General features: G+C 46.3%; 1 protein-coding gene across 6 annotated transcripts in view; it reads left to right on the top strand.

Moving 5' to 3' along the window:
* The window catches only part of GBF1 (golgi brefeldin A resistant guanine nucleotide exchange factor 1), a 2,509,897-nt gene that overhangs the window by 1,206,446 nt on the left and 1,288,296 nt on the right, over positions 1–15,155 (top strand). For all 6 annotated transcript variants that reach the window (XM_086922141.1, XM_086922138.1, XM_086922142.1 and 3 more), the window contains exon 18: positions 12,212–12,414. In XM_086922141.1, coding sequence (XP_086778267.1) covers positions 12,212–12,414 — 203 coding nt within the window. The remainder of the gene's footprint in view (positions 1–12,211; positions 12,415–15,155) is intronic.

The following is a 15,155-nucleotide window of genomic DNA, read 5'->3' as shown; positions in this document are numbered from 1 at the left end:
TTGGATGGGGTGCTGGAGCGGTTTGGCATGGGCGATGGGTTTCGGAGGTGGACGAGGGTCTTGTATAATTCGGCGACGGCGAGAGTTCGGCTGGGCGGTCTGGTATCTGCCGCGTATCCGGTGGGCAGGGGAACACGACAGGGATGCTCTCTCTCCCCTCTGCTGTTTGCCCTGGCGATGGAACCCTTGGCGGTCCATGCGAGGTCAGGCGAACGATACGCGGGAATGGTGAGTGATGGGCAATGGCATTATATATCGCTCTATGCGGATGACCTGCTCCTGTACCTAGCTGACACTTCGGGGGCACTGGTTGGAGCGATGGATCTGCTGTCCGAGTTCGGCCGACTGTCGGGCCTTAAGGTTAATTGGGCGAAGACCTGCGTGTTTCCGCTGAGAGCGGGGTCGCCAGCCCCTAGCAGCGACCTGGGTGTGGTGTGGGAACCCTCTTGCGTCACCTACTTGGGTGTCCGCATCTACCACTCGGCTACTGACCTTTTGGAGGGTAACATTGGCCGTTGTGTCCGGTCACTGCGGGGTAGCTTGTCTTTCTGGTCGACCCTCCCGCTGACAGTTCTGGGCAGGATAGCGTTGTTGAAAATGGTGGCGCTCCCCCGCTTCCTTTATTATTTCCGAACGCTACCTGTCTGGATTCCCCAGGGGGTGTTTAAGGAACTGCGGTCAATGATTATTGGCTTCCTGTGGGGGCATGGCCGTCGCAGGATAGCCTTGAGCACGCTACTTCGCCCCAAGCTGGAGGGGGGCATGGCCGTACCCGACCTGGAGCTGTATTATTTAGCGGCGCAGTTGCAGGTCCTTACGCAGAACGTAGCCAGGGTGTTCCGGGGGCCGGAGGAAGACCGGGGTCGGGGGATACAGCGCCACGTGCTGTCGTACATCATTATGCAGCAACGGCTCGAATTACGGGCCCTCACCATGGAGGAGCGGACGCTCCGGCTGTGCTGGCAGAGGAGCCTCCGGAGAGCGAGGGCATCACGGCCTTATGCCCCGGAGATTCCGATCGGGATGTTGACGGCTTTGCCGCACGGAGGGGATTGGTCCCCGTTGATGGATTGGGAGGACGCGGGGTTGCAGGTGGTGGGTGACTTGTATATTGATGGGGCGTTGGCACCGTTCGACGTGCTCCGGGACCAGTTCGGACTGCCTGAGGGGGGCTTCCTACTACACGCGGCTGTAGTGGCTGCCATACAAAAGCACTGGAAAGAGGGGCTCCTGGAACCTGCGACGACTATGGCATGCCAATATGTGGTAATGGCGGCTGGTACATTTAAAGCTGTGACGTGCCTCCATAATAGGATGCTGAACGACGGGCTAGAACCACTCCATGGGCTCAAAGCTAAATGGGAGGGGAGCGTTGGCCGGCCCATACCGGACACGGCATGGGGCCATATCCTGCGCCGCACGTGGAAGGGCACCAGGAACGCGCGCTTTCAGCAGGTCCATTTTTATGTGCTCCATAGGGCCTATCTAACTCCGGAGAAACTACAGCGGCACTTTCGGGTGCCGGATGCCTGTTGCCCCCGGTGCTCGTCCCTAGGGGCGGACATGGACCACTTGTTTTGGGGGTGTCCACAACTGGGAACTTATTGGGCGGAGGTAGGGGAACTCCTGAATGAAGTGACTGACAGGGAGGTAGAATTCGACATGGCGACGTGTCTATTGCTCTGGTTCCCGCATACTAAGCACACCAAGGTGACCAGTAAATTCATAGATCTGGGTCTGATATTGGCTCAAAGGGAAATATCGTGGCACTGGAAGGCCAGGGGGGGTCCCTCATTGCGTAGATGGAAGAGTGAGTTGCTGCGATGGTCTGACTGCGAGAGCGTGCTCCGGATGAAGCTAGCAGTGAAGTTGGGGAATGAGAAGGCTCTGGATGCGGCGCGTGCATGGGAGTTAGTGGTACAGGCTCTGCGTGATGCTTTGGTTGAGGACGAGGACGGCGAGGACTAAGCCGCTGGACACCGCGGGGCGAACACAGAAGTATGTCATGTCATTACGCACTGTAATGGAACCATCCAGTTCGGTAGAGCGAAGTACACACCTTAGCAGTTGCCAGGGGGGGGGGGCGTTGGGGGGTTAGTTGTAGGGGGGCTGGGGGGGGCCGGAAGCCATTGGAGGGTTGCTGTTGGAGGCCTAGACCCACTGGGACAGGGGGTATTGAGTGGCGGGCGGACTGATTGGGTGGGACGGCCTGGCACGGAGGCCCGAATAGCCTAAAGCAGGCCTCAACGGGGGCAATTACGTTGATACCTTGGGGATGGCTGACGGGACTGTTGTTGCGGGTGGGGGGGTGAAAGCAGATACGTAAAACGATCTTACGCCAGGGTCCCAATGGGACGTACACTGTGTTGTGCTCCTCTAGAGCGATCTGATATGCCGCCCGGCCTCCGGGATGCGGGCTGAATGGCTGTGTACAACTATGAACTGTTATTGGACGGGGGGGGCCCACAAGTGCACTGGCTGTTTACTTTTTTCCTGCTGTTTATAACTCTGCAATAAAAATATAATTTAAAAAAAAAAACACCTAACGGCTCTCAAAGCAGAGGTCTTATCGCTCATTCTGAAAGGAGCAATAGAGGAGGTACCACCAAACCAGCGGGGAACAGGTTTTTAGTCGCACTTTTTCCTTATAAGGAAAAAGCAGTCATCGAAATGGAGACAGGTGCTGGACCTCAGAGATCTGAACACATACATAAAAAAGATTTCTTTCCGTATGCTATCCTTGCAGGAAATTCTGCTACTGCTTCGCAAAGGAGACTACATGGTCTCTTTAGACCTGCTGGAAGCATACTTCCACATTCCGATTCACGAAAAGCACAAAAAATATCTTCGATTCATGGTGGAGGGGCGCCATTACCAGTTCAGAGTTTTACCTTTCGGACTGAAATCCGCCCCCAGAGTTTTCACGAAATGCATGGCCCCTATAGCGGCGCACTTAAGAAAACAAGGTCTACAGGTGTTCCCATACTTGGACGACTGGTTGATAAAAGGACCATCGTTCCAAGCAACGCGAAGATCTCTACAAATGAGCATGGATCTCTTCCAAGGTCTAGGTCTTCGGATAAACAAGGAAAAGTCATCCTTTGTCCCGACTTGCGTTCTACAGTTCTTGGGAGCAATCTTGAAAACACAAGAATTGAAAGCTTACCCTTCAGAGGAAAGGATAATGAAAATCTTAAATCTGACTGCATCCCTAGCAGCAAAAAAGTTCACTTCCATCAGGATATTCAAATCATTACTGGGAATGATGTCCTCTTGCATTCCGCTGATCCCCAACTGCCGGTTGCAAATGAGACCGTTACAGGAAGCCCTGGACAAGCAGTGGGTCCAAGCCCAGGGTTCCTTCGACGACAAGCTGGTCATAACAAATCAGATCAAGCGGGCAATGTCATGGTGGGGTATCAGGAGCAACCTAACAAAGGGCCTCACTTTCGAACCACAATCACCAAGCTACGTCATGACGTCAGACGCTTCATTGCGAGGTTGGGGGGCTCATCTGCAAGACCTAGAAATTCAGGGCCTTTGGTCTCCTCAAGAGGCGAAACGTCACATCAACCTCTTGGAATTGGAAGCAGTCTTTCTGGGCCTCCAGGCTTTCCTTCCCAGGATCCAAGGTTCAGCGGTTTTGGTGCGGACAGACAGCACAACAACAATGTTTTACCTGCGCAAACAGGGTGGAACGAGATCAAAACCCTTGTCGATTCTGGCACACAGAATCTGGAAATGGCTATTGTGTCAGAAAATATCGCTGCCAGTAGAACATGTTCCGGGAGTGGACAACACAAAAGCGGATCGGTTAAGCAGGTCATCCGACATTTGCCACGAGTGGGAAATCAACCAGATCCAGCTGAATCGGATTTTCAAAGTGTGGGGCAAACCAGGTCTGGACCTGTTTGCGACTCAGAGCAACAAAAAATGCAATCATTATGCCAGCAGATTCCCTCAACAAGATTCAAGGGGGAACGCTCTTCACCTCAGATGGACAGGGATGTTTGCATATGCCTTCCCTCCTTTTCCCTTAATTCCCAGACTACTAAGGAAAATGAGAGCAGAACCTTGCCAGATAATACTGATAGCCCCGGCATGGCCGAGGCAGTGCTGGTATACGGAGCTTCTGCAGTTGTCGGTAGAACCGAGAATACAGCTCCCGATAACCAGAGATCTGATTTCCATGAACAGAGGCCAAGTACTTCATCCGCAACTGACCTCGCTAAGATTGTCTGCTTGGAACCTTTTGAGCACGAATTCCGGTCCCTAGATATCACCCCAGAATGTCGTGAAATACTGCAAAGTTCTGTGGCTCTGTCTACCAACAGGACATATGTAGCAAAATGGAAGCGATTCTGTAGTTGGTGCATGACTAAGGCACTGCATCCCTTAACGTCCTCGGCTGAGCAAATCCTTCCGTATTTACTACATTTAGCCAGATCAGGACTGGCTCACTCTTCTATAAAAGTCCATCTAGCTGCAATTTCCAGGTATAGAAGATCACCAGGATGCCCTTCCTTGTGGTCTAATAGGCTAATCAAGGAATTCTTGAAAGGGCTGTTCAGGAAGTTTCCTCCTGTCAAGCATCCTCCACCTTCATGGCAGCTTAACACAGTATTGTCGCAGTTGATGAAAGCTCCCTTCGAACCCATACACAAATCAGAATTACAATTTTTGTCATGGAAGGTGGCTTTGCTGTTGGCGCTCACGTCTGCCAGAAGAGTGAGCGAGATACAAGCTTTTTCTATATTGGATCCCTTCATTCAATTCAAGCCGGATAAGGTGATGCTAAGAACCAACCCTAAATTTGTGCCTAAAATACCCTCTTATTTTCATCTAAATGAACCTGTCATCCTGCCAACATATTTTAAGAACCCATCCACGGCGGCTGAAAAAGCCTTGCATACTTTGGACATCGGCAGATGCCTAAAATTTTACATTGAAAAGACTAAAAGCTTTCGCAAATCAAACCAACTGTTCGTTGCTTACTCAGGGGTCAGAAAAGGGCTGGCCCTTTCACGTTCATCCATATCCAGATGGATTGCTTCCGCTATTTGCTTCTGTCATGAGAAAGCAGGTAGACCTCTCGACAGGAAAGTCCGTGCCCATGATACACGGAAAATGGCGACGTCTTCTGCGTTGCTGGCAGGAGTACCCCTTCCAGACATATGTAGAGCAGCAACCTGGTCGACTGCTCATACATTCACCAAGCATTACTGTCTGGACACGGAATGGAAAGCAGATGCAGCAGTGGGACAGGCAGTCCTGCGACATCTCTTTAAATAAGGTACATGTTTATGACTTGTATTCTGCAAATTTCTGTTTACTGTATAATATGCTTTTCTCTTTACGCAAATATTTATGATGTCAATGTTTAATTGATCATGCCTTGGTATTGTGGAAAGTTCTTTTGTAATGGAGGCAATTTATGGCACACAACCCCGAGATAGGAAAGGGGTCTAGCCTGGAAACGCTCTAACTACAGGAACTGCTATCTAATCTGATACAAGCATGTGAATCTATGAAAGATTGAATACTGGAGAAAGAACTAGTTACTTACCTGTACACTATGGTTCTCCAGTATTATCTTTCATAGATTCACATGCGCCCGCCCGCCTCCCCGTTTCCTTTAGGTAGACCGCCTTTTATCTCTGGTTTTCCTGTATAGCTCACTCTTGGGCGGTAGGAAATCTGAGGTATGGTGGCTCTGCTGGGAATGGTGTAGGCTGGGGCTGGTTGCTGATTGGCTGTAGTTTGGGCCACATAATGAGGAGGAGAGGTTACCCTCTGGTTTCTCTACTCTATGGTTTCAGGCAGTTTTTCTTCTACTGCTATGATTATTATTTACCGGGAGACTCCCACCATGACGACGGGGAAGATACAAGCATGTGAATCTATGAAAGATAATACTGGAGAACCATAGTGTACAGGTAAGTAACTAGTTCTTTACTACTTGTGTAACGATATATCTGTAAGAGACATTAGTTAGTGATCGATTCCTTACCGACTAACCCATCGTGCCCGTTCTGCGAACCAATATCTAGGGTTAAGGTCATCCCCTTTCAGGGCCCTAGTTTCATGGTACCAGTGTTGGTTCTATCATGGCTCTGCGTATCTGGCGCGGAAAAGCTGTGTATCAGAACTGACGTCCGCTCGCTTGGGCGGCGTCTAAGTACTCCAATGACGTCATTCCGGCGCTAACGACGCCGACGACGGACGCGAAGCCGCAGACGACGCCTACCGATGCGCAGAGGTATTGCTGTAGGAAGGTGGATATCTGACTATGGTTACCCCCAACTTTTTGCCTGGTGTTTTGCTGGTTTTTTGACTTAGTTGACCTGGGGCCCTGCTATTCATGACCCCAGGCCCACTGCTCTCTCTGTAAATCTGATTCCATGTACCTTAGGTGCAGTTACCAATTGGTACTGGGCCACCTTATCAGTCCCTGTATCCAGGGCATAGGTGTACCCAGGGCCTACCAGGGGCTGCAGCATGTATTATGCCACCCCTGGCTGGCCATCTAAATCTGACACAACTGGCTGCACGACAGCTGGGGCAAGGTGGTGTGAACACACTTTGCTGTAGATATAGTATTCCTATATCTAACCCTAAAATGGACACATGTATTCCTATCAGTCACTCCTATGGCAGGCCTTATCAATCCTGAAGGCAGAGTGCTTGGAATTATGGGAGATGGTGCTCTGGCATGAGCTGAGCCCGTTTGCAGCTTGTGGAACCAAGTCCTAATAGCTGTTCCATGATAACGCGTACCATATACTCTTAAGTGCATTATAATCCTCGCGGTTTTTTGCTATCTTTATTATCGCTTTATCAAAACACATGTCAAATAAGGTGTCATACGAATTGGAATACTAACCCCTCGCCAATTCTGGCGACGGGGTTAGCATTCCACCCTTCTAGAGGGACACGACATGTATGTAACTGTGAACCCCGGTTAAAGCTAACTCGAGCCTCAGCATCACAAAATGGATGCTGCCACCACAGACACAAGTCTGACCTCCTGCTGCTGGGAGTCCTTCCAGCGAGGAGAGCTTGGACAAAGGGTTTCCTGTCAGTGGCGGTGCTAGCACCATCCCAGGCAGGGTTTTGTGTATCCCAGGTAGGCAGGGCCGAGAGGAAGGTGACTGCAAGTGGCACCCCGGTGCTCACTGTGCATATGCCGGCTTAAACCAGTTCCAGGGGCACACCAGCCCCTGACCTGGGGAAAGTCCGGACAAGGGAGAGGGGTGTAACCACCCCCCTCCTGGTCCCACCCATGGGCAGGACCTAGTCGCGTGCCAGCCCCTTTCTTTAGAATAAAGGTAGGAGCAGGCCCCTTTCCAAAATTAGATAATTCTGAATCTTGACTACTTTCCACAAAAGGACTCTTGACTATTTCTGAAGACTCTCCCTTGTGGCTAAGGAGTAGCCACCCTGCACCCGCAGGCACCACCTAAGCATCACGGTTTGCTGTAATTCCGTCCTCCGGATCAAGACTGCCCAGCTCGACGAGACCCGGATTCCCCGCCATCTCTGACCTCTACCTGCATCATCAGCCCAGCTGAGATTCGTGGGTGTGACGAGACCTGAGGGACCGGCCATCTTCTGAAACTGCACGACGCTTAACCAGCACGACCGCCGAGACATCCGCGAGTGAGTGCTTTGGGGTTTGAGAAGCCCTAACCCTGAGCAGCTCCAGCACCGAAGTCCAGCCCCCCAGCGTCCACGAGAACTGCGTGGGGCCCTTCTGCTCTTTGCTGCTCACCGCGTTGTCCGGTCACTTGCCTGCTGGCTAGTGGCCCTCCTGACGACGCACCACGACGATTACACCGCTGGTCTGGTTGCTCCAGACTGGCCCTAGCTCCCCTCCAAAAGAGGAGCACCCCGGACCCTCCTGGTCCACCTCAGACGCCATCTTGTCTCCACCGCGTGGGCTTGACTTTGCCAAGGTTTGTTGCCCCAATCCTGGGTCCTGCATCGCCGACAGCAGACACCTTCGTGGGACAGCTCGCACCTCCATCCTGGTCGCCTACAACGCCTCCTGGTCCGAGAGACAGCAGAGCCCAGCGTCGCCCACTCACCTGGTCGAGGTGACTTCAGCTGGTGCCATCCTGGTGCCCACCTAATCACTGGCTAGTGATTAAGAACTGAGTCCCCTCTGCTTTCAGGTCGTCTCCATCACCGATCCAGGCTTGGATCACTTCGAACTTCTTCACTGGTCGCCTGCCAGCAACTTCTTCTTTCAGGCTCCATAGACTTCAACGAGGATTCCCGACGTCTTTTGAACCCTATGCAGCCGCAGCCCCTGGGCTAGGTAACCTGAGCATTTCGGTGCTCCAACATAGGTCCACTATCTAAGTGTCCAGATCCTTTTTCGTTTTCAGTCTATCTAGTCGGATTCGTCCGATAACAGTAACTTTACGAAAACTAGCATCCATAGACTTTGTCCCGCATCCCGCGTGAGAGTGCACACTCTGCACCCGATCTCCCTGGGCCTCCTGCTCCTAACCTGAAGGTTCAGTAGTGTAGTCCTAGCGATCCTAAAGCCTCTGGATCTTGTTACTTACCTGCTAGTATTTCGCATTCCACTTTTAATGTACATGGTTTTTCGTGCCCCTCGGGCATTTGTGTAAATTGTGCAACTGAAAGTATTTTCTTAAGAGTTTTGTTGTGTGCTTAGCTCCCTGACTCATAAAGAGATCAGGGTAGACTTGTTATAAATAAATATCCTTTTATTTTCATAACAACTTGTGTGGTGTCCTTTCACTTGGTGTTCAAGGGGTATATGTGATGGTATAACAGCTGGCTTAACACGCCCTCTAGAGTTTAGCCTAAAGACTGCTTTTGTCCACGCTACTAGGATAGCTGGTCTATAAGGTTGACTTACAACCAATCATCAATAAGGGTCGTTTGGTATGATACACAGTGATCACTATAATAGTGAGCACTATATATCAGGCCAACTTCTCACATTGCTACGCAAAAAATTTCCGGATCCAGTCTGACGCCTGGGGATATTCTACGGTAAGGAATCTATCACTAACTAATGTCTCTTACAGATATATCGTTACACAAGTAGTAACTTGTGCATATGCTGACGATGTACTTTTGTTTATTAATGATCCCATATCCTCGTTTCCTTCCTTAACAGGCATAGGGCCAGATGTAGGTAAGTAAATTTTACCGATTCATAAATACCGAATTTTACCGATTCGGTATTTATGAATCTGTAAAATGGAAGGGGGGAGATGTAGAAAGAATCGGTAATTGAATTACCGATTCTGTAAGAATCGGTAAATACCGATTCGGTAATGCCCATTTATTCCTATGGGCATTGAAGCCTATAGGAATCAATGGGCATTACCGAATCGGTATTTACCGATTCGGTAAATACCGAATTTTGCAAGGGTGCAGGGGGTGTCACTTTGACACCCTAGAGCACCCCGATTTAAGGCATGTGTGAAATGTGGCACACAGACATGCCCTTAGGGCATGTCCGTCTGTCACATGCCATAGGTGTGCATGCACACATGTGCATTCACACCTGGAATCGGTATTTTACCACCCAATTGGATTGGGTGGTAAAATAGTGATTCGGTAAGGCCTGTGGGACTCAGAAGAGTCCCACCTACATTTCAAAATTACTGAATCGGTAAAAATACCCATTCAGTATTTTATCGATTCAGTAAATTTACCGATTTGGTAAATTTGCCGAATCTGTAAAATAGGCCCCCTACATCCAGAATAGCCATTTACCGGTCGGTAACGGCCGAATCGGCCGTTACCGGTCAGTAAATGTCTACCTACATCTGGCCCTCAATCTCTAAATATTCACTGGTGTCTGGATATAAATTAAATTCTAATAAAAATGAATTTTTCCCCTCAAATGTTTATTGGACTCCTGATATGCTTCCCATGCGTGAAATTATTTGGCAGAAAAAAAGTTAAAATATTTGGGCACTTTATTTTCTTCTTCCATTAAATCTACAATGACTTTAAATAGTGATTTTGTTTTAAATTATATTAATGATAAAATGTCTAAGTGGTCTTCATTGCATCTTTCATGGTGGGGACGTATGGAATGCATTAAAATGAATATTGCTCCCAACATTTTTTACACTCTAACTATGATCCCCATTCAATTTCCATTACAATTTTACAAAGATATTGATAAACTTCTTTCCAAATTTCTTTGGAATAATAAAGCAAAACGCATTAGTTATAAAAAACTAAAGATGTTGAAAGGTAATGCTGGTTTTGGAATTCCAGATTCTCTTCTGTATCATAAAGCGTTTATTATGAAACAAAGTGCTATGTTTAACCATGCCTCTGTGCATAATCCTCCCACGTGGTTCCTTATTGAAAAATCCATTGTGAATTCCTTTCCGCTTCCCACTTTACTTACCATGTCAAATAAATCCTCTTGTCTTCATAAATCTTGTATCATTAAATCCACTAAACTAATTTTTAATGATCTTGATTCTATTTTTGAATACCCCATGTCCAATACTGTTGATTTATCGCTATGGTATAGTAATGATATTAAATTAAATAGACATGTTAGTTTTTGGTCCTCATGGATTAAAGCTGGGATTTTTTATCTTAAGGATGTTTATTCTAATAATACGTTTATATCATTTCAAATATTACAAACTACATTCAGTTTAGCTAATTCAGATTTTATTAAATATTAATATTTAACTAACTCTATCTTGGATTCATTCTCACACGCTATTCCCTCCATTATTCATACTGATCTATCCACGTATATTTAAACTATATCATCTAATCCTCATTGTGTTTCTATTTTATATAAAAAAAAGTCTAACAATTTAGGTTTGAATATTAATATGATTGCAGAGTTTTGGAACAATGAATTATCACTTTCATTATCCATTGATTTGTGGGAAACTATATGAATCTCCAATATATCTGGTTGGTTACCTGTTTCTCTGTTTCAAACGAATTCTTATATTTTATTTAATTGCTTATGGACACCATTACGATTATTTAATGCTAAAATCCTTTAATCTGATACTTGTTGGCATTGTAATTTGCACTCTGGTTCACTGCAACATATGCTTTTTACTTGTCCTTTAATAACTAAATTCTGCACAGATGCCTGGGTCATTGTTAAAAAGATTCTTAATATTCAAGAAGACTGTTAATTTGCAAATCTGTACTCTTGTCGCAAGATTTAGATGCAATTGAATGTAAACTTTTTAATTTCCTAATTTCAGCTGCGTTAAAATCTATTACCTTTTGTTGGAAAGATGTTTCAAAATTATCAGTTCATGCATGGTGGTCCTGGGTTATTTTTACGAGAAGAGGTGCACAATTATCTCTATCTGGGGTTGTCAAAATTCTATTTCTTATCATTTATTTTGGACTCCTATTGATGTTTATTTATCGCATTATTTATAATACTTGCTTCCTTGCTTCTTTTTACGATGCCAGATTGATACATATATTGTTATTGTATAAGTAGCTCGGCTCATTATCTATTAATTATTCTTAAGTTATTATTGCATACCTATTTCTTCATATTTTGAATTGCAAATTTCTTATATTTTTCTGTATGTCTTATTTATTGTTTATTTAAATGAAAATTTCAATAAAATATTTTGAACTGGAAAAAAGAGAGTGTATTAGGAGTGTACTAAAATTTCAAAGACTTCAGTTTTCTTTTTAAGGTCTTATGTGTTTAATTATACAATGTCTCTTGGGGAGACATTCATGTTGCTCATAATAAATATACAATATTCTTTTGCTGGGCTATTTTTTTTAGGAAGAATTACTTCCACAAGTTCATATTGTGGGCATAGATTAAATCAGAAATGGAAGATCAGTTATAGAACTTAGTTTGGCATATGCAAAATAGACATGCTAATAATACAGATAGTACTAAATAATGCTGCATAATTTGTCTTTCCTTGATGAGTATTTTAATCTGCCCTGTCTCATAATTTGGTCTCCCATTGCTGCATCACTCTAATAACTCTGCTTCAAATGCAACTAAGATAATGTATTTGTCAAAGAAAATGGCTTTCCTTAATGAAGTCTGAATTGTTCTAAAATACTGACCCTCAAAGCGAGAGATGCCTACGGTAAAAATCTGTTTTTCGGCTAGGAACACATTATTCCATTATATGCACTGAGTTTTTCAAATGCTAAAACGTTTGACTACAACTTCTATTTACTGCAGCTCATAATTACTGGTACAGAGCAATTTAACCAGAAGCCAAAGAAAGGTGTGCAATTTCTACAGGAAAAGAATCTGCTGACAACACCAATGGACAACACTGAGGTGGCTCAATGGCTTCGTGAAAATCCTCGGCTTGACAAGAAAATGATTGGGGAGTTTATAAGTGACCGTAAAAACATCGATTTGTTAGACAGTTTTGTTGGGTAAGTGATAGATGTTTATCTTTGCTATATTGCATTTTGCACTGTTTTAATATGTTTTCTTTTAAATATAAATGTTCTCTTTACATGAAAGCCAACTGGTATACCCTTGATTAACACAGTAAATGCTAACAGTGTATGTGTATTCTCCCAGACCTTTCTCCATTCTCACTTGTCTTTTTTTTTTTTTTTTTGCACACTTGCATAATTTTTCTATAGATATTTGGCATTGCATTATTATTATTTTGGAACCCCCTGACTAAATAGCTCAAACACAGATTTTATTTGCAAAAAATGTAAAACCAAAAAATGTGCTGTGCAAGAAACTGTGAAAAAAGGATGTGCAAGAAAAACCAACAAAAAGTTTGCTTTGCCAAGTTGCCTTTTTCCAGAAAGAAAGATTTTTTTTATTTATTTCGCTGCCAATTTTGTTACGTACAGGTTGGTCAATATTTTCGGTGTTTGGCGTTTTCCCTTCTTTTAACCACATGTCCCTGATTTCTGCTGGTTCTCGTGTTTATCAGAAAATATTGGTTTGGTTATCTTCTTTGTGTGCTGCACACCTTCGGCCGAAATTCTTAAGCTATCCCCAATAAAATGGATGAGTTATGTAGCCAAAGTTGTATGTTGCGAGGGCGTTCTATTTAAGAATACCTGGTTGGGTCCATTAAAGCCACACATCACTCAATTACGGTGTGTTTCTAGTATTCAGAAATTAAATGTTATTGTTCCCTTGGCAGGCAACCCACAGACTCAAATGCAGTAGGCATTTCCATGTGAGAATGCATTATCTTCACCTGGCCATGGTTTTGGCTTTTCGCTTCTCATACGATATGCGTAACCATGTGTAAGGAAATGCGTTCTATCCATCAAATCCTTCTAGATTTTAATTTTTTTTATCACCTGGTTTTAGACCTTTTTATTGTTGGTGCGGCTCACAACATGTGACCCACCCTTGGTAAATTTCATGTAAATGGACTGCATGTGTTTACACCAAGTATCCGCCTTTTAGCACCTTAAGAGCGTTGAACGTTCAGCGCCCAGTGCTGAACGTTCGACGAACGAATGCTGGCCCGTCGGCCAACGCTCGTGCGCAGCACCGGCAAGGTAGTGCTCGCGACGACCGTTGGCCGACGGCAGCACTTAAGATGTTAAGATAAGGCTGCTGTGACTCGGCAAGGGGAACTTAGTTGATTACCTGTGTGCACATGCATTTGCACACGTGCATGGTCTGCATATGGGAGACTCTTGTCCTGCTCAGCTGGGTAGCTGCTCACGTGTAGCCTCGCATAGAGGGGACCTCCCATGTTTCCTGGAAACAAATCCGGTCATACATGGTTACATTGTTTATCCAATCTGGGTCCAAGATTTTACTACTCAGACCGGCAATATTCCATGACATAAATGTAATTGGTTTGGCCAGATTTAATCACAGGGCCCTGGACTCCCAATTCCGGGCCCCCAGGAGGAGTGGTGACTGGGGATTGTCGCTGCACCCCGTGTAGTGGTTGGCTAACCCCCACTCCCCATACTTGTGTCTGAGGGAGCGGGCAGCCACCACAGCAGCAAGTCTGCGGGCAGGAGAGAAGAATGCTGCCTGCTCCACTGGCATCAATGGAGAGGCTGCCTGCACGTGATTTGGCTGGAGCCGGGGCTGCAGCATGTATTATGCCACACCTGGCTGGCCACTCAAATAAACACAACTGGCTGATCACTCAGCTGGGGCAAGGTCGTGTAATCACCCCTTGCTTGGGTATAGTATTCCTATACGTACTTATATATAGACACATAGTGACCTATAAGTCATCCTATGGCAGGCCTTAACAATCCTGGAGGCAGAGTGCTTGGTTATGTGTGAGATGGTGCTCTAGCATGAGCTGAGCCTGTCTGCAGCTTTCGGAACCATGTCCTTATAGCTGTTCCATGATATCACCATACCATATACTTTTAAGTGCATTATAATCCTCGCGGTTAATGCTAACTTTGGTTTGGCTTTATCCAAACATGTCGTGTAAGGTGTCATACGCTTTGGAATACTACCCCCTCGCCAATTCTGGTGACGGGGGTAGCATTCCACCCTTCTAGAGGGAGAAGACATGTTGTTGCTGACTATCCCGGTTAAATTTAACCAGAGCCCCAGCGTCACAAAATGGACGCTGCTGCCACCGACACAAGTCTGACCTCCTGCTGCTGGGAGTCCTTCCAGTCACGGAGGTTTGGACAATAGGTTTCCTGCCTGGGTAGGTGCGATCACCACCCCAGACAGGACTGTGTGTATTGGGACAGGGAGGGCTGAATTGAATGAGACACTGCCTGGGGCACACTAGGTGCTCCATGCATACCCCAGTTCAAACCGGATCCTGGGGCACTCCAGACCCAGCTCTGGAGCGAAACTGGACAAAGGAGAGGGGGTGTAACCACCCCCATTCCTGATCCCACCCACAGGAGGGACCTAGTCCGTAGTCCAGCCCCTTTTACTTGTATTAAGGTAGGAGCTATGTCCTTAGACTTATAATCTGATCCTGACTGAAACCCAAAACAAAACTCTGGACGTTCGACATTCTGCTGAAGCTGATGACTTAAGAATCTCCCTTGTGGCCAAGGAGTGACCACCCTGGGCAACCAGGCACCATCCAGCAAATCAATGGCTTGCTTTGTCAACGTTCCCACCGGAACCCGAGCACATAGCCTGACAAGACCCAGACTTTCAGACCTCTCTGACCCTCTGTTCACGACTACAGCAC

The sequence above is a fragment of the Lissotriton vulgaris genome, chromosome 5 (assembly GCF_964263255.1).
Source record: "Lissotriton vulgaris chromosome 5, aLisVul1.2, whole genome shotgun sequence".
Lineage (NCBI taxonomy): Eukaryota > Metazoa > Chordata > Amphibia > Caudata > Salamandridae > Lissotriton > Lissotriton vulgaris.
Note: the sequence above shows the minus strand (reverse complement) of the source record. Positions and strands in the feature narration are given on the sequence as shown.